The sequence below is a fragment of the Corvus hawaiiensis genome, chromosome 4, assembly GCF_020740725.1.
Source record: "Corvus hawaiiensis isolate bCorHaw1 chromosome 4, bCorHaw1.pri.cur, whole genome shotgun sequence".
Taxonomy (NCBI): domain Eukaryota; kingdom Metazoa; phylum Chordata; class Aves; order Passeriformes; family Corvidae; genus Corvus; species Corvus hawaiiensis.
In genome coordinates, this window is record NC_063216.1 from 74,444,863 (window position 1) to 74,469,613 (window position 24,751).

General features: G+C 39.9%; 1 protein-coding gene across 13 annotated transcripts in view; it reads right to left on the reverse strand.

Annotated features, from left to right (window-relative positions):
• CELF2 (CUGBP Elav-like family member 2) overlaps window positions 1–24,751 on the reverse strand; it is a 551,223-nt gene that overhangs the window by 136,823 nt on the left and 389,649 nt on the right. Inside the window, exon 1 of one of the 13 annotated variants that reach the window (XM_048302002.1) lies at window positions 16,687–16,780. The exons of the other annotated variants lie outside the window; for them this stretch is intronic. Coding sequence (XP_048157959.1) covers window positions 16,687–16,778 — 92 coding nt within the window. The 5' untranslated portion in view covers window positions 16,779–16,780. Of the gene's footprint in view, window positions 1–16,686; window positions 16,781–24,751 lie in introns of those variants that run through there. 13 annotated transcript variants of the gene reach the window in all.

The following is a 24,751-nucleotide window of genomic DNA, read 5'->3' on the forward strand; positions in this document are numbered from 1 at the left end:
AAAACTATACACCATACCTGCCTGATGGTTCAGTTGTCACAGAGCTTGCTGGTTCCATACAAAATTAAGCCAAATATTCTTGATCCCTTGTAAATGATCTCTGCTAAAGATGAATTCTGTTATCTTCTCCCAGCTTTCATCTTCACCCAGTGGACATTACTGCTCTGCACTAAGACCTTTTGGCTGCTAACAGCTGTAGGGTTTTTACTAATTTCTCTTTGCCAACACAGTGGCTCTCAGAGGAAGTGGCTTCTTCCTTCCCTCATCTCCCCTTCTCCTGTACCCAAGAAGTTATAAGACAAAAGAGAAACTACATGTAAAACCTTCCAGAAGGAAGAAAAGCAATTCTTGTGAAAGCTTAGGACTATTTCTTGAAAGCACAAGTGTACAGAGATAGCTGTGTCTAGGGGACACTAATGAGAATGGGATCCCTTGGCACTTACTATCAGTACCCAAATGATGACATACATTAAAAAAAAAAAAAAAAAAGAGAAAAAATTAGATTATTTGGCTTGCTGGCTCTACACTGTAGCAATCCTTCCCTCCATGGCCAATTTAGCCCACTGGACTCAGGGGTGACCCAGCACATCATCTTCACTGACAAGGTGTCATCTGTATCACAGAGAGCAGCCTGAGGGCAGAGATTAAGACACTGAGTTGCTGGCTGCTTGTGGTTGCTGCCAGAGCATTCTCTCTCTCAATTTGTGCCAATTTTTCTTCTAATAACCTAACTACCATTCCATCATTTCAGCAAGCTGACAGGGCCACTCTTGAGAAGCCAGAGATTGTTTTAATATCCCTGCTGCTTCAGCAGGAGCACCGGAAAAACGTAGTAGATGCCCTCTCGGTCTCTCCCATTCATATCTTTAATTACTTCAGGACTGCTAAAAGTGAACTGACCACTGAGGACAGAGAGGTAGCCTTCCAAAATAGCATCTGAATCAAAACAGACTCTCTTAAATTCATCCCCATTAAGAGCTTTGGCATTAATCCACGTTCATTTCCATTAATGATCCCAGTGTCAAGTCAGGTGCTGAAAAACAGCTGTTAATGGGGACCAAACGGAGTTACATGAGACCTGTTTTCAAATCTATTTTTAACCCTACCCAGAACCTTCATACTGTTCTTTTTTGGTTAATTTATATTGCAATCCTCACCCTATTATTGTGGTTTTACCATTTTGCTGGGGATTTGCCTTTTTCATGTTCCATAGTATAAGACATTTGAGTTCCCTCTAAGAGCCAACAGAACAAGAACATGATAACAAACGAGTTCCAAATGTAATGACAACTAAATCCAACCCAGTGCAGAGGTATCTACAGGCACCAAGGTTTTATAGTAATGAAGTATTTACATCTGAGCCGTGGCATCACTGCCAGGATATCACACAAGCTGACAAAAGGGACAACACCCGTTTGAAGGCTTCTGACTGCTGTCAAGAGAGACAGCCAAGCATCATCTTACTGTACTCCAAAGATCATAATTGCTGGTTTATGAGCAAATTTTATCTGGAAGGACCCAAAAGGGCTTTATAAACTCATTGTTTAGAGAGGAATGACTTCATCGTAAGGTGACAGACGGTAGCTGTTTAATGACATGGAGCATTATCACACAACAATTTCAGCCAGGAAGGATAGAACAATACCGTACACAATTGAAAACTGCAGGGGGTTGCAATTTATAGACACAGAAGGTAATTACCTACATTGGATTTTGGCCAGCAAAATAAGGGCCAGAACCTCTGACAAATAGAAAAAGAAGCTGTGCAACATTTTTAAGCTGTAAATGACCAGGTCTCTGTGTTTTGGGGGAAAAAAAGTCATCTCCAGATGCTTTCTGGCCCATCAGCATTTTCGCAGCACACTTGCTCAAAAGCAGCTCAAAGCAAAGATGATGTTTCAAAAATCATTAACTGCTTCTGCTGTAGTGTGTTGTCGACAACAGTTTTTGGCAGAACTATTAGACTCTAATAACACTTATAATTATTATTAAGTAACACATATCCTAAACAGCAATTGTTAAATGACCCTGAAATCATGCCCAATGAAAAAAAACTCAGGATGTTCAGTCCTATGTAGGCAGTAAAGTCTACAAAATAATTATCACCAGGCTTCCCTGCACCCATCAGCAGGGCTAACAACTGAGCAGCTGTAAGACTTGCAATCCATCTCACAGCCCCATAAAGACTTTAACAAAGAGATGAGCAATTCTTCATCCACCCAGCAGAGAGCAACCGCACTTGCACTCACACACACGAACGACATGAAAATCCTGATGGCTTTAATACCTGACATGCAATGCTCAGATTTCATTCTTCTCGGTAGTTAATAATACTCAAGTGCTTGTGTAAGCACTCAGTGGTAAATGTAAAGATGTTTTTCCCTGTGTTGCCTCCACATTGACAGAAATTATCTCTAAACATGTAATTTTTCTTAAGACAATGAGCTACTTTTTACTGCCTTGATAATTCAAAATTCACAGTCATTTTTCTGGTGAAATCAGTGATTTCTTGTAGCTCAGCTTTGCTAACTCTCGCCATGTAGTAGATCATACAAACCATAGTAAACCACTGCTAGTATAGGGAAAACTTGTTTTCTGATTAATTCCAAATTTAGTACATGTGATCACTTTAACACCTCAAATGCAAATCTTAGGTAAGGTAAGGAGGCATCATTTTACTCCAGAGGAAAAAAGGTCTGAGAATCCGAGGGAAAAAGAAAATTCCTACCTTGAAAACATTTTGATGGGTAATAAATTTGGGCTGGGAGAAGGAGCAGCAGAGGGAAGTTGCCTTTCAAGCATATAGGTCAGACTGCATGATACTAAGGGCAATATGAATTGGAAAAAGTACTGAACAAAATACAGACTAGAGAAACATCAGAAGGGAGCTGAACCCACCTGAGATAAAACATGTTATTTCTTAGAGGTATAGATGCAGATTCCTCACCAGTATCACAGAAAGAAATCAAGGATACAAAAGGAAATCATAGTAAGAGCTGCATTAAAATGCAGTTCCCTTTTCAGCTGGAGGTGCACATACACTCCTTTGTGCTTAAAGGCTTCTAGACTTCCTAAAATTAGCCCATAGAGTTCTTCTCACCAAAGTTAAATATTCACCTCCAGAGGTGGGTGGCTCTTCAGGTGTTCAGCCTGTGTTCCTGCACTGCCTCTATTACAAACCAGTTTGATTTAAGGCAAGGGTTTCAGCCTAAACCCTGGATACTCCTTGTGTACATGTTTAAACCTACCAAAAGAAGTTATTCTAATCTCGTGCTGTTAGTAATTCTTCCTGAAACCATAGAGTCAAGCAACTTTGCAAAAGCTTTGTACATCTGTTATATCACACCTTCAAAAAAATCCCCCTTACATGCAAACACACCTTAAGAAAAAAAAGAGTCCTGCATGCTTCAGACTATCTCAACTCTTACTGCTGCTGTATGGACCTATTTTTTATTTTTTATCATGCATATTATTTTTTAGAACATGCAGTAGTGCTTAATGATGTGTGTGTGCTGTGAGTGGAGCAACTCATACGAGTTAAAATATATGTAAACAAGAGTGAACAAGCACAGAAGTGAAAGCAAACAGAGAGGGGAAGAGGTTTGTTTTTTAGAGTCTTCTATTTTGGAAACCAATTAAATACCACTGCTAGTTCATCTAATAGCGGAAGCAAACAATTAAACACACCATCTGTACACGTCTGAACTGGGCAGCATCTTTTTGTTTATGCTGATAAAACTTACAGTTGCCTATTTTCAGTACCTTTAAGGATTTGCCTACAGTGGCCTATAGATTTTACTAAACCGAAACTAGTAGAAGCTCAACAGCCAGTGAAAGATGCCTGCCCTTCAATGGCTGAAGAAAGTCAAAGCCACCCCACCCTAACTGCTTTGAATTTGTTTCCCCTCTTATTCAAGTACAGACAAGAATCACAAATTTCTGGGACACATGGTAAGAATGACTAAAAGTAAGTACTTGAAGATATAAAATAAGAGCCTGTGTAAGCCCCAACCTTTGTTCTTCCAGGCTGCTGTAGGCTTTGGGATATAATTAATTCAAGGTATGATGAGGTCTGCTAAAAAATAATGTTCTGCAACATAAAGCTCAGCTTAGGCAATCACCCAATAATTCATTTTTGCTTTCTGGGCAGAATTTTTTCTGTACATTAAATGCTTAAACAAGATTGGGTCTATCTTCATCAGGCGAAAGGTAAGTGCATTTCTAAGGAAAGTCCCATGAAAGTTAGGACAGAAAATCATAGAATGGTTTTGGTTGGAAAAGACCTTAAAGACCATCTACTCCAACTCCCCTGCCACGGGCAGGGGCACCTTCCACTAGACCAGGTTGCTCCAAACCCCATCCTGCCTTTTCTTGAACACCTCCAGTGATGGGGCATCCACAGCTTCACTGGGCAACCTCTGCCAGTGCCTCAACACCCTCACAATGAAGAATTTTTTCCTTATACCTAACTAAACCGGCCCTCTCTCAGTTTAACCCCACTGCCCCTTGTTCTATCACCATATGCCCAGTGAAAAGTCCAACAAATACCTAAGTCATGACTTTTAAATATCTGCTTTCTGTTGACCAACTCCCAGATGGGCACCTGCACATCTGGTTTTGACCTGGAGAGATTAGGATTAACAAAGGCTTCTAATTTATAATTTGTCTGTGTCTAAACTAACCTCTCTTATGGTGACTACTGCAACTTACTGTTCCACTCATCTTGTGCTCCTCAGCAACTTTCTCATTTGTAATCTCTTTGAGGCATTAATATTTGTGCTCTGTCTAAAAGGGGCTCTAATTGAAAAGGGTTTTTTTCTCTCTGCATCACTGTAAGCTGGACAGTAACATGAGAGCGAGCTTATGCACCTGAACAATTCCATTATAGTTTTGGAGCATGGATTGATGCACTTTTTCACATGAAGTTGAGCCTGGAGTAGCTGACTACTCAGTATTAATGGTGTGGATTATTAATGCCTTGCCTTGCTGATTACACACATTTGCAACGAAGCACTCTTCTTCTTTCTGTGTGGCAGGAAACATTTATCAGTATTATTTTTTAAAAAATCACAACGGTATTTGATTACACCCAAATGCTTATGTATTGGTGACATGTCAACAAGTGAATTAGAATAGTACCAGGCTTTTAAAATTCAGGACATGTAGGACCATCTGTTTTCTTGTCAACAACCTCAGTCTCTCTCTCCCCATTCCAAACACTTACTGCTCCAAATTTACAAAGTTGTTACTCAATTCCCTTCTTTCTTTGCCCTCCAAAAAACTTCAAAGATAGCAATGAAGGTTTCAAAGTCTTTTTTTTCTTTTACTTCATAATTACTGACATGACTATTTCACCAAGTTTTGTAGCCAGGCTGGCAATTTTCTGCAAGTTCTTCTGAAATTTGCAAAGTCTTATCTAGTTCATGACAAACTCTGTCCTGGAGTCGAGATGGAGGGCATAGGAAACATGTTCTCCAAATATTTGTTTTGAAATGAAGCCATTTCTGTGTGCTAAAATCAACTGATTATTGCAAGAAGTCATTTACAGTCCAGTGTTTTTCAAGACTGGCACTCGTGTGTATGTACACACATGCTCAGGCCTGGTTCCAGCTGAGCTCTACAAAGTGCAGGGAATGATTTTCATGGGCCCAAGAGCCCTGTCCAAAGAGATGGAGGCCCGTGGCTGCTTTACCTGAATAGTTTCCTTAAAAAGGGAATGGAAGATCACAGCCCTGCTTGTGTTAAGGGCACAGCCAATATTGTTTAGCCAGTTTTGCTTAGATCTCAAATAGACCATTAGAGCAAGCTGTGACATTCAATTTTCTTCCTTAAAACAAAAAATTCTATCAAGCTCAGCCACGCTCTCCCCTTTTACAAATCTGAATATAAGAAAAGATCATTGTCCAAAGTGTGATGCAATTGTGATTTCAACAAGTTGAGCATCATTATAGCAAAATCCCCCTCAGCTGATTCTTTTTTTTTAAATCATTTCTTCATTTTTTTGATGCCACATCTGGCATATAGAATACAGATGATCATTTGTTTATATATCTGTCTAAATGCCTCTTCCAAACACAGCCAGATGGAGCCTTTCAAAATCAAATTAATTTCAGATTAATTCACTCTGGACCCACTCCAGTTTCATGACTCTTTGCTTTGAGGCACCATCTAAATTGATTTAAAGTCACGAACTTAAGAGAGCTCAAGTCCTTAGGTACAGAAAAAAAGAGATCCTTCTTGCATATTGCAAGAGTCAGCAAATCAAAAGAGTCCATGATCCCAAGTTTTGGCTCCTTAAAAAAACCCCAGCAAATCAACATAAGAATGCCTTAGACTATACAGTGCCAAATTCATATATAATAAACTTCATATTTCATTCCAGAAAAATCACTTCAGAATTTACATCTTCAGTGCCTTCCTTGCTGAGCCCAATAAAATTTATTGCTCTAATTAAAAAGCAAAATAAAAAAAAGAGTTACTCTAAACCTTGCAATAAGCAGTAGTCATGGAAAGATAGGAAACAGGTAATAAAAATCTTCACTGCAAGGGATTTATCTAAGGAACTATAAACAAATGTAGCCTGCAAACACTGTGGACTTGCATACTGTCAATCCTCTGTGGATGCCTTTATTATCGCACTTGTTTCAATTGCAATTTGGGTTTCCATGGAGATGTAACAGTCAATTCTGGAAAATTATAAGATAAATGTCAGGCAGTGATAACAGTGTTAATGAAGCTTCATTGACAAGCAGAACTATGCTTCAAATAATAGGCATATTTCTATTAGCATATGTATAACCTGTCCAGAAAAAGAGAGAAAAAAGAATCCCAACAACAGGGAAAGACAATATTAAAAAATTAAAATGAAATTGTGTATATAGATGATACAAGACACACAATGGAACGTCGCATCTATGTGAAAAGATGAATCCCTAACAAACAGAAGAGATGTGTATTCGAAATTTAATTTCCTGATTCCTCTTGAAATTTTTGCACTCAGCTATCAGGCTGAAAAGGCACTTTGCTGACACACGCAGACATATTACTGCATGGTGTGACTCTTGTTTCCTTACAGCGAGGGGCTGCAAGGATCTGCTTCACCAGGCACTTTGAAGCTGCGATTTCATAATGCGCAAATACAGCTGCAGTGGGCTGTTAGAAAGATGCCGACCTCAGTGGAAACATGAATAGCGCACAGACCAGCACGGCCTCCAGAGCTCTCGGGTGTCGCTCGTGCTCAGAGCGGGGTGGCTGCTCCACCACATCTTGATGCATGATGAGTTTAACTGGGGCAACAGCCGTGAGCACTTCAGATGACAGTGTGGTGTGGTCTTGATCTGCTTCTGTGTTAACCAAGCCTGTAAAAGCTGGAGAAGCTGCCAGTCATCTCTGAAGGGCTGTAGCCAACTTTTTTCTTCTGACAGATGGAAAGGTTTTAGTGAACTGGAGGTCAAAGAGGATTTCTGCAGAACAGAAGGAAATGCAGCTCATGCTGCTTTATTTCAACGAGTCAAGCTCTTCGTTTGGCCAGGGTGGACTTCCACCCTGCCAAGGGAAAGCAAAAGAGTTTGGCTACTCCTGTACTTGAGGGTTCATTTTGGCAGTCTATCAGAGGCCAGGAGTAGGGCAGGAGTGGGGCAATCCTACCCCAGAGAACGACACAGAAATTTTTGCAGGTGGATAAAATGTGCTAAGATATTCACTGCCTATTCATGAGGCAGTATTGCCTCTGTCTGGACAACCAAGAGGTGCTAGAGGTTGGTCCTCTCTCTTCTCATCTCACTATTTGGCCTTGGGAATTGTAGTCCCTTGCCTGCCTGTGTAACTCTTTCAGGTAGTGTCAATCCTCCCATCTCCTCCTCCTCCATCTTTGAAAACAAGGTTCTGGTATTAGAACAGTGTTAGAGGGGCTACAGATTAAATGGTGAAACCGAAAATCAGGATCAGGCTTGGTTCAGCAGCAGAGGAAGGTGAAATCTTAAACATACAAGCAAAGAAGAAAATCTGTATCCCTCCAAAGGCTTGATGTTAAAGCATGTGGGCAGGAAAAACTTCAGGAACTGTGGGGAAACTCTCAAATGTAACTGGGAAGTATAACCTGATGAAGCTGTAGCTCAACCAAAAATCTGTATGTAGGACAGGAAACAAGCTGACTTTGCCATTTCAATGAAAAATATAGCAAGGGAAGCGGGACTGCAGGCAGAGTTGTTTTGCTCTTTTTCCCTTCCTCTCCTCAAAACACCTCTGCTCCTCCTACCTCATCTAAATTCTGCTTATTTAGTAAAGGAAAACATGAATGTTGTCTGGAAAACACTTTCCAGGTCTTCAGGGAGAAGTCATGTTTATCCAGACAAGTTTTAGGGGGCAGAAAAGGGAGTTGTAGAAGTGCCCAGTCTTTCTGCAGAGCAGATCTCAGCTCTGATCAGATTGCTGGATAAATACAAAATCAATAGAGGGTTTTTTTTTCTAAGTTGTATTACAAGGAAACTTAAAAAAATCCAAAAGTTTCCCTTTTTCTGACTCTTTTCTAACTGCTCCTCAATATAACAAATGAGAAAAATCTAAGTACCTCATTAGATTGCTACTAAAATGTCAATAGTTAGAAAGTGATTTTCCCCGGTGAGTTTTCAATATACTTATAACTCACTCTAGTGCTTTCTGGGGGAGGGAGAAAACATCTAAAACATCTAGTGGTAGTTGATTCTATGTAGCAGCACAAATATCCCTGCCAGCTTCGTGGAAGACAGAATAAGTAAAACTTGAGTCTGGCTTCAACTTCAGATGGGCAAGACTTACACGCTCCTGCCAGGGTCAAATGGTGGCAGAACCAGCTCCCATCAGACACGCAACCACAATATGTAAATTAAAGTAAAGAAACTGGATGTGAAGGCAGAATACTGAGCAATTTTAATGAAGAAAACCAAACGTGTGCCGTGTGGAACGCATTGTATGCACTGCAAAACAGGCCAATTTGTCTTAATTTCTCACTTATTGAAATTTCTAAATTCCATTGCAATGTGTTTTCTAGCATCTTCAAAGGATTCGTTTTCCTTTGTATTTTGGGTTACAAACAGTTTTACTTTTACATCCAAAGAGAGACCTGCTATACAAGAGGTCAGTAGCACCAGCAGACAAGTAGTCAACAACAAATCTGAGCTTTTAAAGTAAACCCTCATTATAGTTTAAGATTTAATTTAGTCCCTTATTTTTTCTCTATTATTGCAAATAAGATGTTTTGCTCTGCCGGTTGTGCTGTTCTTTTGAAGCTCACAAGAAAATAAACAACTACACATAATTAGGAAAGGAGCAACTCCCCCCCTTAAAGGCATCATTCAAACAAACAAAATGAGAAAAACTGGTTTAAATTTTCCTAATAAACATACCCTGAAAAATCCTAACAAAAATACACCCTAGCACACACATGTACACAGACTTCCCAAGTCATATGGCAGTCATTTATGGGGACACATCTGACTTCAAAGACCTTTTAATTGTGAGTTTGAAGGGCACTCCATGCAAATGCAGCATTGGGAAAACATGGAAAAAAACGAGAGCTGCCATTCTGAACTGTTTTGCCAAATGGAAAGGAGAATACAGCTTGAAAAGTTGCCAAAAGTCCATGTTTTTAAGGTCATCATAAATAATTGCAGTCGGAAAAAATTAAAAGGTTGAGATAACTTCTAAAATGTAGTCTTTGGACAAAATCTAATCCTAGTGGATATTTATTTGCTCTGGAGGTTTTATTCACAAGTAAAAATGAACCCAGGTCTTAGGGATTTGCTGGCACTTTTACAGAAGAAATGGGAAAAGAGGAGATGGGGAAAAAAAACCAGAAATACCATCCACATAATTTTGACTACCCCATAATATACAAAGACTCTTAACTCCAATACCCTTGTCCAAGAGAAAAGGTAGTTAAACAGTCGTGGATATATTTTTAAGCTCCTTGTAACATGCTCGACCTGTGGAAACTTGGCCAGCTCAGGTTTGGCTGGCTGTCAGCAGCAGTGTGAAACACAGTGTGATTTATAGAAATCTCTGTCATCACACCACAGGGTTAATTTCTTTCCTTCTTTTTTCCCCTTCCCTCCTGCCCCTGAAAGTGGAAAACTCTTATTTGTGATGACAAGTCTTTGGAAAGCTGGAGGATTAGTAACACCATGTGGTTCCCTAAGATCTCTAGCCCTTTTCCAACTGTTTTTTCGTATAACCCTTCTCTGTATGGTCATCAGCACCTTCTCTCAACAGATGGAAAAAGGGAAGAACCTGCCCCAGGGCAGTTGGAGGGACCAGGATGCTGGCAATGGAAGAATACAGACTTGAAGCTCACAGGTCTCAGCTGCCTGATACAAGAAACCAAGGGGAATCCAAGCATCAAATATGGGATTTTAATAATATGAGCATTTATTTTAATGATTTGAAGGCTGAACCTGCTGGGCTTGTCACTGTAAGTAAGAGATATGGAGAAAGAAACGATGAAGCCTGAATTTTCATTCTGACTGCCACCACTGGAGAGCTGTGGATTTGTGCTCATTCTGGTCTAAGGCAGGGAAGGATATCTGTGCCCTGTGCCCACACAATAACTTAGGATAGGCAGCCACCAGCTGGGCAGCAGGTCAGCTCTCAACACTGAGCACAGAGCTTCACTCGAGCAATTTCAAATTCATTGAGAGGGGTATTACTCACAGATTATTTTAAGGCACGTCAGTTTTCTTGCTATAACCATCCTTCAGAGGAGACGAAATCTAATAGAAGAACAAAGCTGGGAAGTGTGTCTAATGGCACAGAGCAGAGAACTATGCAACAAAAAAACCTGTTTCTCAGCCACACTCTTTCGTAAGTCTCTTCCCTTTGCTGTGTTTATCTCCCTCACCTTTGAATTATGATCCCATCCCAACAAAGAATTCTAAAACACTCAGAGGAAACCACTACATAAATGCCAAACCATTATGTTATTAAAGGAAAAAAACAACAACCCTTTCATGATATTTTTTTTTTAACTTGATGCAATTCTAATTTTTCTTTTAAAGGCGGTGTTTGAATATTATGAAATACAGCAGAAGTAAAGTACTTTCCAAAGCCACTACTACTATTTGCATTGCAAGAGCATCTCTGAGGCCCCAAACAATGCTGCCGGCTTTCTAAGTAGCAGACCCAGTTTTATTTTTAAGCCCAGATTTTTTCCTAATATTTTCATATGTTAGGAAACATGACAGGAATTCTCAGACTATCTTAATAGACAGTCAAGAAATAAAGGGGAGAAGGGGACTGTCAGAGACTGAAATTATATTTTACAACTTAAATATTTTCTTAAAGGACTTTTAAAACTGTTTTGCAAAAGCTGCAGAGAAGACTCCCACACCCTGAATGGGGCCCTGACTGAGGCCTGACACGGATCGCTGATGAAGATAAGATAAAGTAACAACTCAGGACTGGGGACATTGACAAAGCACAAGCTTAACACCTCCAAGATGAGGACCACAGCCCCAGGGCTATCAGCTGCCAGGCTCACACAGACCCTCCACCAAAGGGTGGGAGGGAGGAGAGGCTTTGGGTGTGTGTTGGAAACGCCTGTGGTCAGAGGTGCAGTGACTGCCCATCCTCCACTGTGCAGAGGAGCCCAGCTGAGGGGTCCTCACCGGGGGGAAGGAAGCTTATCCACAGCAGAAGGGGGTGACATGGCCCATCACAGGGGCCCCCCTCAAAGGGGTCCCCAGACCCTGCACCAGAGATGATGCAACAGACCCTCAGTGCTGCAAGGGACAGTGTGTCAAGCTAGCCCCTGTAAGAAAGACACGTGGGCGTTCCCACCTGGCCCAAAGTGTATATTAATCCACGGAGTTCTGTACTCTTCAGCGTGTGGCAGTGTGTGGTGGCGTGTGGCGGTGTGTGGCGGCGTGTGGTGTGGCAGCGTGGCATGGCGTGTGGCACCATGTAGTGGCCATGGCCACGGCGGCGATGGGGGACCCTCACCACCAGCAGACCAGATGGAGGGGAGCAACAAGACATCGTTGGGACCCTTGGATGGGTGATCTGCTTCCACCTAACCCCTGTCACCTCTCCCTGGTCCCCCACCCCCCACGCACACTTCTTTTTTCCATTTCTTTCTCTCTTTCCCCTTATCTTTGCCTCTCTACTATTAAATAAAATACATCAATTTTTTGGCATCAACATCTAACCTTGTTTGGTTTTAATCTCATTTCTGGAGATATTTTGAACCTTCTAAGTTCTTTCCAGTTTATGTGCAGAGACTTAGCTTGCTTTGCTTTTCTGGGTTTAAGCCGGATCGTAACAGGGACACAGCAGGTCTGAGTTCACTTAGCCTATAATGTCTGGAATTTTTAATTTACTGGTTTCTACCAAGCACCTTCATTAATGAGCCCAAGATCTTTAATGCTTCTTTAATTGTCTGTGCTTCCATCTTTCCATGATTGGACTGAATATCAATACAGTTGGCTGAAACAGTTGCTGCTCTACTAGAAGGTCAGACAGTCTTGGGGGGTTTCCTGGGCAGAATGGGAATGTATTCCCTGAAATTTCAAGGTAGAAGGGAATGCAACTCTAATGTGCCAGCTCACATCTCGCATTACTCTGTATTTTCTAGGCATTTATCCAGTAGATGCCTTGCTATCCTTTCTTATTTAATTCAATGATGCATTCTTCTATAGACTTGCGCTAGGGCTGAGACGTTAATTAAAACTACCTTGAAATATTAGCAGCTACATAGCATTTGATTGGTAGGAGAAAAATAGTTGGGTATGAAAATTAGTATTAGCTGTTAAATTAATTATTATAAAAATTAAAATAAATTCTTATTCAATAAATTTTAATTGCCTGGGGCATTTTTATTAACAACAGGGATTAGCAAATATAATATATACAATACATTGTATAAGTAACAGAGAGAATAATCAGGGCTGACAGAGTACTTTTGCTTGTTTCAGAACACATACACTGCTCACATGGAGAAGGAACAGATTACAAGGAGCTTCCCCGTAGCCACATGCAGCTGTAAAAGCTCGGAGTCAGCAATGGCAGCGCACTGACAGCTAAATCAAAACTATACATCCTTGAGGAGCCATTTCGTCTAAATCACAGCTTCTGATTCCTCATCTTATGTGGTCAATGAGCCTGCATTTCTTAAAAATGGGAGCACTGGTGGAGGTAGGAATGAGGCTTCAGGAGAGCTGTTTTTGTGAGCTCTGTTCCACAAGTGCTGCAGAAATGTACACAAAGCTTTACAAATGACCTCATTTTTACTAGGAAAGGACAGCTCAGCTCTGTTCTACATTTTCCTGAACTGAAAGGAAGGCCCCACAGCCAAACTGTCATGTCTAATCATTGTGTTGCCGGAGAGTGTTTAAAACAAACAACTTTTTTCTGTTTTTTTCCCTCTCTCTTAATACAAAGCCACAGAGCAATTGTTGTGTTTTCAGAGAGTGGGAGCTGGTTTTTTTATCACATAGCCAAGACACCAGAACAGCAGTTTTTCCCAGTGCAATGAATGAGCTTTATAAGGATAAATTTTCACCTCATTAATGATCTGAGCTGATTATTCCCTTCCCCCACTTTTCCTTTTAGGTCATGGATCAAATGTGACCCACTTTTCTTGAATGCTTTCCCACCATCTATTTTTCCCATTAGAGTAGAAAGCCAGTTGCTAAGGACACATTACAAAGCAGCCATGCAACCACTAAATATCTGCCCCCAAACACACACACACACATATACTTTTCTTCTCCCCTGCCTTTATGATATTTCCCCCCTCTCATCATCTACAAGATCCCGCTTTACATTCAGGAAAGCCAACAACAGAACTGCTTATAAGGACAGGCTTAGCACGAGAATAGGATTTTCTAATGACTACAGAGACTCCCGGGGCCCTTCATATTTAAAAAAATATAAAGACAGCAGCCTTGGTTTTTAATTACTCCTAATTCTAAATCTCATGGCCTTAAACACAATAGCTCTTTCAACTCGGAAAAAAAATGACACTAATCAGTAACAGAGTCCCCTGCGCAACCTGCTAGTCCTCTGCTGGCATTGCAATGCTTGCACTGCTTTGATTTTTCAAGGTTGACCAATGAGTCAGCAAAGCCAAGACAACTTAAAAGCATTAAATCATGCAACTAAAATGTTTCTTTCCAATACAGCGCTGGATGGATTGCAATTAGCAAGGGGAATCAGTACAAGGCAAATATTGTAAGAGCAGAGAGAGAGAGAGAAATAGGGAATTAAAGGAGATGGTGTTCATTTTGCAACAAATGAGCCCCAGAGTTAAGGTATTTGTGGTTTAATATAGCCCCTCTTACCAACCAGGTAAGGAATGTAATTAAAACGCATTAAAGTTCAGTTGCTGAAGCTCAACAGAAACAAAATGAAGATTTAACTCATCTGCTCTACTTCCGTCTGAGTAGCCAACTAATATTCCTACTTGGTGCAAAGTCCTGTGAAATGGAAGACTTGTGTTGTTCTGTAGTGCTTTCTAAGAAAATCCTTCTCCTTGGCATTTATAAAAGAAAAGATGTCATTCCAAGTGTCGCATTGAAAAATTAAACAGAACTATGTAACACTGCAGCTACTTGGATTTGTCTGACTGTTTCAGCTTTCCATGTCATTTATTACACTTCCCAGTAGGATTGTGCAACACCTTGGAGTTTCTATAACCAGTACCTCATTCCTTTAGCAAACAGAGGTACACTATATGATTAAATGTTTCATGTATATAGATTCACATCTAAATTACAGTTACACAGTGGACAAGATTGAGGATTTGGTCACAGCTGTAATTCTACTTCATGCCACCCACTCTTTTTCCACAGAACATCCACAACATCCTTTCTCCTAACTTTCACAGAGATGACAGAAATCATAACTGCAATGGGATTTTCCATTTAGCAGGACGATGAACACGTACATCAGACCTGAATTGCACCACTGACACTGTGGAAAGATTAGAATCACGAGCATCCAAGCAAAATGAACCGTAAATACAATTACTGTTGAACTATCAATGAGCAAACTAAGCATGGATTTCAAGCAGTGGCAGTCTAACAGCCTCCTGAAAAGAAGAATAAAATTCTGTTGATTGCAGGAGTCCCTGAATTCAGACAAAAATCTCCAGTTTTGGATTGAAGGAATAATAGTCTGAATAACAGACTTTTACTCTCAATACCAAGTGAGCTGCCCACAAGAAAGACAACCCTGACCTATGGCTGAGGCTTCCAGACACCTCAAAGAGAAAGTCCATCAAGCTCCTTAGATGTGTATTGAAAGCATGGAAGGCTTCCATTCCCTGGAGGAAATTGAAGGGAAAAGCCATCATTTTTCCATCTGAAGAAAGCAACCAAAGCTATTTTTCTGGACATTGGGATAACTTTCTGTAAGTTTGACCAAATTTTCTTCTTTATACTAACCCCTATTCCTCCACTTCCGTTTGTATTCACAGGGTTTTTTTCCTATCACTTCTCTCTTGAATTGTCCTTAATACACCTTTTATTTGCATTTAATGCATTTGTTCATCATTAAACTGATGATTCCACTAAAAATACACCAATAAGAAAGGCAACCATGGCAACTGGCCCTTATTACTGCATCACTTCTGGGCAGGATTCCGAAACCAGATTAAGTGACAGCAACTTCAAAGTGTTTGAACATCAGGTTCCTAGCACCATGTTTAATCATTTTTGAACACTGCTTGAATTCCCAACAGCTCCCTTCCAGTCTGAATAACTGTTACCCAAAAATAAATGTGCTGTAAACTGTTGATCTCTTTTCTCTTGACTGTTTTTGTCAAATTGCTTTCAAGCACCTGTGATATTCTCCAGCTGCCACTGCCTGTTGCTCGTTTGCTTAACTTCGTAAGAAGAAACACACGAGTCACATGCAGGAAAAAGTCATCTTATCATTCAATCCTTCCAGTAGCCAAGGCAGAGCTGTCCTCTGGAGTGAACTGGTTATCTGTTTACTTGATGAATTCTGAAAGACACTCCACTTCCATATCCCCCAGTTGCCAACAGTGGCTGAGCTCCCACCAGAGCTCCTGTGCAAATAAAAGTAAGGACAGCGAGGCATCAATTTTGCCACTCAGTTCTGTTCTGGAAGAGATGCCAGGCAGCAGCATTCAACTGCTCTATTTTGTTGTTTAGTGCCTTGCATCATCATTCCACTGGTATATGCAAGCAGTGACTGTTTTCCAAAGGGAGACATGGGGAGCCAGGTTACAATGCAGAGAAGAACACTCATTACTGTAAATTAAAATCCTTAAACAAATCACCAACAGTGAAACAATCTCTGCTTCGATTACACTGTTAGCTAGCACATCCAGGCTTTTCTTGCTTTGGCCAGAAATACTGAAGCCATGATTGATCTAATCTGTAATCATGTTGTTTATTTCAAATTAGACATAATATAAAAAGCGTAACAGTGAGTATATGTATATTCATAGCACCACTGCAGACATCCAAAAGGAACTCTATTTTATCCCTGCTGCTTTGCATTTTAGCCTCATTTCCTCCCTTTTACTGTCTATGGTAAATACAATATTTGCTTTTAGAGTTCTGACTCTCCAGGGATTATAAAGGAAAAGTACTTAACAGAGAGATTATCTTTCTGGTGTTGCAATGTACAAATGAAAATTGTTACATTAATGGCACTATACAGTCATGTTCAAACACCATTAAGTACCTCTCCAGAAAACCAAAGGAAAGGGAATGATGAACTCCAGCATAGTTCTGCCTCGACTTGCAAGTATATTTGTGTTTCTCCCTCCTCTCCATGCAAATGACTCTCTGGAAAGGAATTTCCAGACTTTCTTTTCCTTTCATTAACACTTTATAGCCTGCAATAAGAGTAACAGGAAATATTAATACTTAGGAAGCACAGACAGCAAATTCTCTGAAGAATGCAAGGTCTGTAAAACTGAAATCGAAATTCTGCACAAATATGGATTTACATCATCAGCTCAAATTGAGGCCCACTTTCACACCTACAAACCCCAACCCTGGGTGTCTGCTTTCAGTTTAAAAGCATGCAACAAACTGCCTTCAAACACATCAAGATGCACTACTTTGTTCTGTTGTAAATTTCTCTTCCTCCATGGGTTTAAGGCTTATTTTTAGCTGCTTTAAATCCGAATAGGTCAGATGTGTATCTGCTAATGAGTATTGGTAATTAAGGTTTCAAACCACACAGCAGCAATCCAACACTTTCATGTTGCTGATATCTCTCTATATTTGTGTATATTTTCAGAGCAATGTCTGAGAGTCCTATTTGATTGAATTTCATTAAGTTCTTCAAGGCTAAAGTTACTTGTGAAAGCTCAAAATATAACTAAGCATAGATTTTTGTCCTTTTATTCTTTGCAAACCTTTGCAATTGTTCTATATATTAGTCTTTCACTTAGCATAAAAATTTAGAAATTTATATTCCAAGACTATAAATTCCAGTTATAATTTTTGTTATATTTTGCCATGCATTAAAATGGAAAACATAAAAGATTATTATTGAGATCATTATTAATATTATTTTTGTATTTGAGTGCTTAGAAATACTACAGTAAGAACATTTACATGTGCTGAAGAAGCTTGATTATAAAGCTTGGCTAAACTTATTGGAAAAGCTGCAATCATAGCTCAGTTACTTCCGAGAAAACGTTTTGGGAAAACTCAGCATATTTCATTTTTCCCTCTTATAATTTGGAGATATGTGTCTAGCTTTGTCAAGTGCTTTGAAAGAGCATGTGAGAAAACTGGGAGTTTTACAGGTGCGAAATATGTCAAGGAATGCAAAAAGAAATGCTCCCCTTTCCCACAGATTTCAATTTCAGTCATTCACAAGAACTGGCCAGGCCTCTGTGAGGTCTGCTCAAACATAATTTCATTTGTATGTGTCTGCTACCCCCTGCACAGTGTAGGAAATAAAGAAGAAACGAAAGAAAGCCTCAGCATGTTCCTGAAATTAATTTTCATGATAGGAGCAATTGAGTCCATCTACTAAGGTACTTATAATTACATTACATCGCTACTTGGAAGAAAAATGGCCAGCTATATTCTAAGAAAATATTAACCCCATCAGCCCAATCACAAATCACTACATTTAATGTATTCTTCCTTTTATTAAGACCCACAAGGTGCCCATTAGAGGCACCTTCACTGCCATCCTAAATCACTTCTAATTATCAGACGAGCAAAAACACGACGGAAATGTTATTTCACATCTTCGAATGAAAGGCTCTTTGCTCCAAAAGACATGTCAGCACTGGATGATTTACTCCATGATTTTGTTTACTGCCTTCAACTTTCATTAGTGTTAAAAGAGCTAAGATTGTTTTTCTGACTGCTGAGATTTCCTAGGAGATAAGAACCACACAAACACTGAACTTTCCACCTCCTGCAGTGGGCCAGGGAAGATAAAAGGTGAAAGGCAGGGTGCAACCTCCCATGGCTTTGCTGTTTTGGGTTGTTTTGTCACAGTTCTGGCTTTCTAGGGAATGGAGATGGAAAAGGGCAGGAGCTGTGCCATGGTTTCCCATGCCTCATCCTACTCCCGCCTTGCCCTCTTGCCCCTCTCCTGCGTCAGGTTTGCTTCAGACTCGAGGCTTTTCGTTTGTCCCACATTCCTGCCGTCCCACAACAAAATAAGCAGGAATTTTGAACACATTAAGTGTCTGAACTTGTTCTTTTATTCCTGGTTAAGCCTCTCATTGAGGTTTTTGTGTTCTTCTAAAGAGATTGAAATTAATGCTTGATAGATTTTTAGCAAAATATGTATTGCTACCTAATTTTCACTCTAAGGTTTTGACTAAGCTTTCAAAAAATACTAGGAGCATTTTTCAGGAGTAAAACCTTCTAGCTGAAGAAAACAGCTATTTCCTAAAGCATCAGTCACTGCAAGATTTATACATGTTTAATCCCATTCAGACACATTAATACCCTCTCAAGCTAAAACAAAGAAGCAAAGTATGACAACAACATATTACTAACAAGAGGGAATTAAAAGAATTAATCTGGTGTTTCTCTCCTGGAATTTTTGTGTGCGATGGCATGACAAGTCCCTGAGCATCCTAATCTCATTGGATCTGCTTTGATTTAGGGTTTGGAGCAGATGATCCCAGAGGTCCAAACTTACATTACTCAGTGGTCTAGATATCAGCACCCTGCAGAAAATTTGCTGAAAAAGGAGAAAATGATTTAGGAATTAAAGTGTATTTCCTTGGAGGAAAGGGATTTTTTTTTTTTTAAATCAGACTTGATATAATTTTTTCTTTGTAATATTGTTTATTCCCTATGGGTTTATTCGCTATGCCATTATGCATAAGTGAAGCCTGATTCTCCCACATAGAAAAGGTGGTACAGACATTGATCCCTCCAAGCCCAAAAATGCTACAAACTTCCAATACTTTGCATTTCAGCTCTGTGCCTGCTGCTTGCTCAGTACACACATATTGCAATATGTGATCAGGAAGCCCATGATACCCATTCAATCATGGGAAGCAAGAGCTGGAATTTCTGGGGATGGCACTCATTTTCTCTGGCATTGGATGAATCATAACTCTTCAATATCTAGAAGAGCTATGATCCTATCTATCCATATCAGAGACGTAACATACACCTTCTATTTAGAACCTCTGTACATGATTCATTACCATGACACAGATAGATAAGAGAATCTATGGCTTTATTATCCAGGAATTGTACTATGGTATGATATTTTACTAGAGGAAATGCAAACATTATTCTGCTAAGCCTTCTCTGTGCCATTCTGCAATGTTGTTATTAACATTCACACACAACAATAAAAACTTATGGGCATTCACAAGCAGTTGTTATATCATTTATAATACAGTGATAAAGCTGAACACTATAATTGTAATTTGTCAAAATAGAAAAAAGGGTACAAATGGAAACCAAAATAAATTTTTTAAACCATGATGAGGTACCAGAAAAAGAAGTAGTTTGCCATTAAAATGATGCAAGTGGTGTGCATAGAAATCCTGAAATCAAAAAGCCAAACACTGAAGCCAAGACCGTTGATCTGCATCTCCTCAGCCTATGTTGGAGTGAATGATTAAAAGCTTCTATTTGAGGTGACTTATTACAAAACAAAGTACATGAAAAAATACTTTAGTGCTTCCCACTGTGACCGCCCTCATATTGGTGGGTCAGGAAGAGAAGGAAACCAGATTGCCCAAAGCTTCTCATTTTGATTGCAAGCTAAAAACGACTTCCACAACTTCCTTCTAGCTTTCGGCCACTTGTCAATACTTTGCATTTATCATTTTTGCAAGAAATGATAAATGATTTCTAGGCTGAAATCATCCACTGAAAACAGTAAATAACAAGCTATGAAATTTAGTTAACTCTCTTTCACCTCTCTTTCTCCAGGGCTGGCCTAGAGCAGGAAAAAAAGCAGGTTGCCAAAGAATCAGCTCTTCTGGAGCCTGTGTACTACATGCAATTCAAGCATCAGTCCAGAAAGGGAAATGCCTCAGTCCAGAAAGCACCATAAGGGAATACATTTCCTGGCCTGATCTTCTATTTCAGCAGCTTGGGAGCCAGTAAAACCATCATACTGGATGTCCTCCTTCTGCACACAAACAGAATGGACACCTCTTATGTATATATAAACAAAAGAAGGGTCTATAAATCATGTTTTCTAAATATCATTTTGTAATCGGCTTCCACTTAGAATACACAGTACAGTCCAAAAGTGAAAAGATATACCTCATTTTTCAAAAATGAAAGGCAGTGATAACTTATTTGTATTTAATCTGTTGCTTACATTTTAAAAACATTGTGAGCATTATATCCAAATAAATATTTATCACTGTAGTACACCTTCCTCTTGTTGTTGGTTAGCCTGTAAACCCAAACCATACCTTAGAAAGATCTTAACTACAAACAAGCATCTCAGCAGTTCACTACACATGGAAGCAAGTCAAGCAAAAACCAAATCAAGCGTCTCCCATCTGAACAAAAATCTGGTGCAATTCACTTCAAACACGCTTCTCTCTTGGCTTCCGAAACACCACTTTGCTGCTCTCTTCTTGGTCCCCAGTTGCCTCTTTGCCAAATGTTACACATATTTATAAGAGGTTAAAATAGAAACAAAACACTACCAACAACCAACCAAGAAACCCAACACCGCATAAGGGGGAGGACAAACAGTGAAGCCAGATGCAGCAGCTTGCTTTTACTGTCTCTTTGCTCTTGGGAAAATGCAATAGTGGCTTCTGAATATTAATTGAATAAGGAGCTGTGCAAATTCCAGCTGTTGCCCTTGCACTGGGGTCTGGAAGACGCGTGTTTTCTCAGCCCCCCGTTTCATTCCCGGACTCCCAGAAACGCTGCACATATGTAGCCCTGCAAGTTGCACAATTTAATTCTGTAATCCGTCTGCGAAACTCCAGCTTCTCTGGCTCAGTGGTACATCAACATTGAGGAAACTATAACTGGGATAAGAACCATATTTAGGGAGGCTCTCCCCTACAAGCTGTGGGTACATAAGGCAATAAAGGGACCAGGTTGTTACAGAAGAACATATGATGCAACCCCCATTTTTGGGGGAATGTGTTTAACCAAGCTGAAAGGCATTAGGGAAGTTTGCTGGACAAGCATTGGCTCCCCTGATTTTCATGGGTTTGCTACTGAGTTACTCAAACACAGGGTGCTCCAACACAAGTCATCACTGCAGATGATGTCCATCATACAGGATCACCTGGAAGGACAGGGACATCACAACTGGGACCATGTACATCCAGACTCAGGATCTGGATGAGGTGTCAAACGAATCTCTTAGAAGTGCTCACCACCTGCTTTATGGAAAGAAGGAAAGGGGAAAAAAAAGACAAAAGGGGGGTTCTTTTAGGTGTCCCACGGTGAGTCTTTGCATCACTGACCAGGTTGAACTTTAAAGGACATGTGGAAGTACCAGTAAGTGAAATCAGGAAAGTCTTTAAAAAGATTTTTTAAATGGTCGGGGTCTTTATCATGTCACATTTTCTGGGCACTAGTACAATTTAATTTGATTTTAAACTGTACTGCTTGATGAAATGTCCTGTTCTTTAGTTCAGTGAAGTCAAGACACAATAAATGGATTTTTAATGGACGAAAGTTCAATTTCTCTGGCAGCAGAGACACATGAGGAAAAGGGACACACTGTACAAATGATGCACTCTGTGCTGACTTCCGACCCTGACCATTTCATGACAGGTATAAAAATGAAATACAGGGGGTGAGAGGAGAGGGAAGAAAAAGGAGAGAGCTTTAAAAGGCAGCAATGCTAATAGCCAAACAGCATATAAATTGTTTAGGAACAGAGGTTGATTTTCGGTTACAAAAATAGTGCAGCCGAAACAAAGCTAAGAATGTTATTTTTCTTTTTCTTTTCTTAATCTTCATTTTATATGTTAGCTACTATTTCTGTTCAGTGTTTGGCTTTCTATTTCAGAGTGTGTGATTTAGTAAAGTCAAGAAAGGTGTTCGGAAGGGGGAGAAATGTAATGATATTATTAATCCCTGTATTATGTGGTAGAATCATTGGTAGAATATATGCAGATAATTCTCTTCCTTGTTTTTATTCAGCAGGAAATTAGTTCACCATTAGAAACATGGTTCAAGGCCATGTTTCCTCAGTCCTGTTGGAGAAATGAATCAGGACACAAAAATAGCTCTGATGGTGCTCGTATTTATCAGGACTTGACTGAGCTGCAGTAATTAAATAATGAATCTTTAACTGGAAATATGATGCTCTATATCTAAAGCTCTGAAAGACCATTACAAATTATTTGAAAGCTGCAAAAATACTTCAAAAATCAATTAAATGTTATTAAAACTGAATACAAATTAAAGACCAAAGCACCAATTCCTGCCTATTTACCTCAGCTAGTTCAACTCCAACTTCAAAACCTCCACTCACTTGCCAGATACAGATTGTGGCTTTTAACATACAATGTCAGCAGATTGCATCTGCTTACTCCTGCTCAGTGGCTCTGGGCTATTTTAAATGGGCTATATAAAAAGGGCTATATTTTAAAAGGGCTATATAAAAAATGCTATTTTCAATGCTTTCCCAGAGAGGAGGAAACCATCAGCATTTAAAGGTATCCCCACAAATGTTTATGTTTGAAGCACTGTCAGTAGATCTGCCTGCCATCAGAGGACTTCCCACAACCTCACTTACTCATCATGAAGCAATATTTATCTTCCAGCTTCTCCTGGGAGGAGATACTCTCCTGTTCCTGTCGTTGAACACCACTTGTCTCGATAACAAATGAATTTCCTATCACCCACTGCTCCTGCCTGCCGCTCTGCCAGATGCCCCCAGCCCCGCTGCTCCTCCTGATTCCAGTGGCTGTGGGGCTTTGGGGTTGGGTTTTCCCATCTCTGCATGCAGCCAGCGCCATTTTTGTCCCTCAAACACTGCTAATTTATTTCAGCAGACAAGACATTGGGCACACCCACTCCTGGGAAGGCTGACCTGGGGCTGGCATTGGCATTTCATTGGCCACACAAGAGGCAGTGGTGTCTCTTGCCCTCTTCCATGAATGCTGATGGCTTTTAAGGCACCTTCTCATCAAAACTTGGTGATGAGGGAGAAAATTTGGTGCTCTGAGAGTGCTGAGCATGGAATGAACTGGGACTTTCCACAGCGAACATCAGTAGCACAAAACCAGTTTTGGGGAGTTTCTTCTCATTGCCTTAGAACCCCCTGATTACTCAAGATCTTGTGGTCTCACATGCCCCCAAAGAATACCCCGAGGTTCCTATTTGTTTAAGGACCTGTTTTCTCTATTTGATTAAAACATTTTTGAGCTTTTCAGCAGAATAGTCATATTTAGCCTTAAACCTTCATTTCCCTAACAACTCCTTCAAATACATACTGTGCTCAATTACAGTAAACCCACAAACATGAAGTTCCCTTTTCAGATGCATTCATTTGCATCTTGCATTAAATGGTTTATAATAGAGCCACATCATTCAAATGTTAACTGAAAATTATCATTCTTAATTCTCTCCCACCTTTATAAATTTTTCAGCTCACCTGTCTTCTATTATGAAATGTAGTCTGGGTACCTTTATTTTATTTATAACCAACAAAGTGCAGAAAAGCTATGCATAAGCTCTGTCAATATTTTTATGAGTTTTGGTGTCTCCCCTTAGAGAACTTACTGAAGTTTTTTCGTGTTCACAGATAACTTCTTCACAGAAACAGTAATGTCTTTTCCCCTGCAGTCAGAGCGAACAGCAACCTTTAAATTGCTGAGGGAAAGACATTTTGAGGTTTGAGAAACACTGTGCAGAAGGCACAAATCACTGCCATCCTTAGAATATCTTTGTATATCCTAACCACAGGGAGTTCAATCCTGAATTACTGCAAAAATATTGTGCCAGGGGCTCCCTGTGGACCTCTAGTCCAAAAATAAGTATTGATGTAATGTGCACCTAAGAGTTCACAAAATGCAGGAGCTAGAAGTGTCTGGAGCAGTGGTGATTCTTAGAGATGCTCTGGCAGTGTTGCAATATCTCTGTTTCCAGGTAGAAAGAGAGGACTGCACAAAATGAAATAAAATTAATCATTAGGCTAAGTTATGCAGCAAGTTCTAAGCCTGTTGTAGACAGTATTGTGCAGACATTATTGCGGTGTTTTATATTAGTAAGAAGTGTGGACAGAGTCAATGAATCCACACTCATCAGCAAATGCTAAAGTAATGCAGAGACTGAGCACTCTGGTGTGCTGCTACACCAATGAA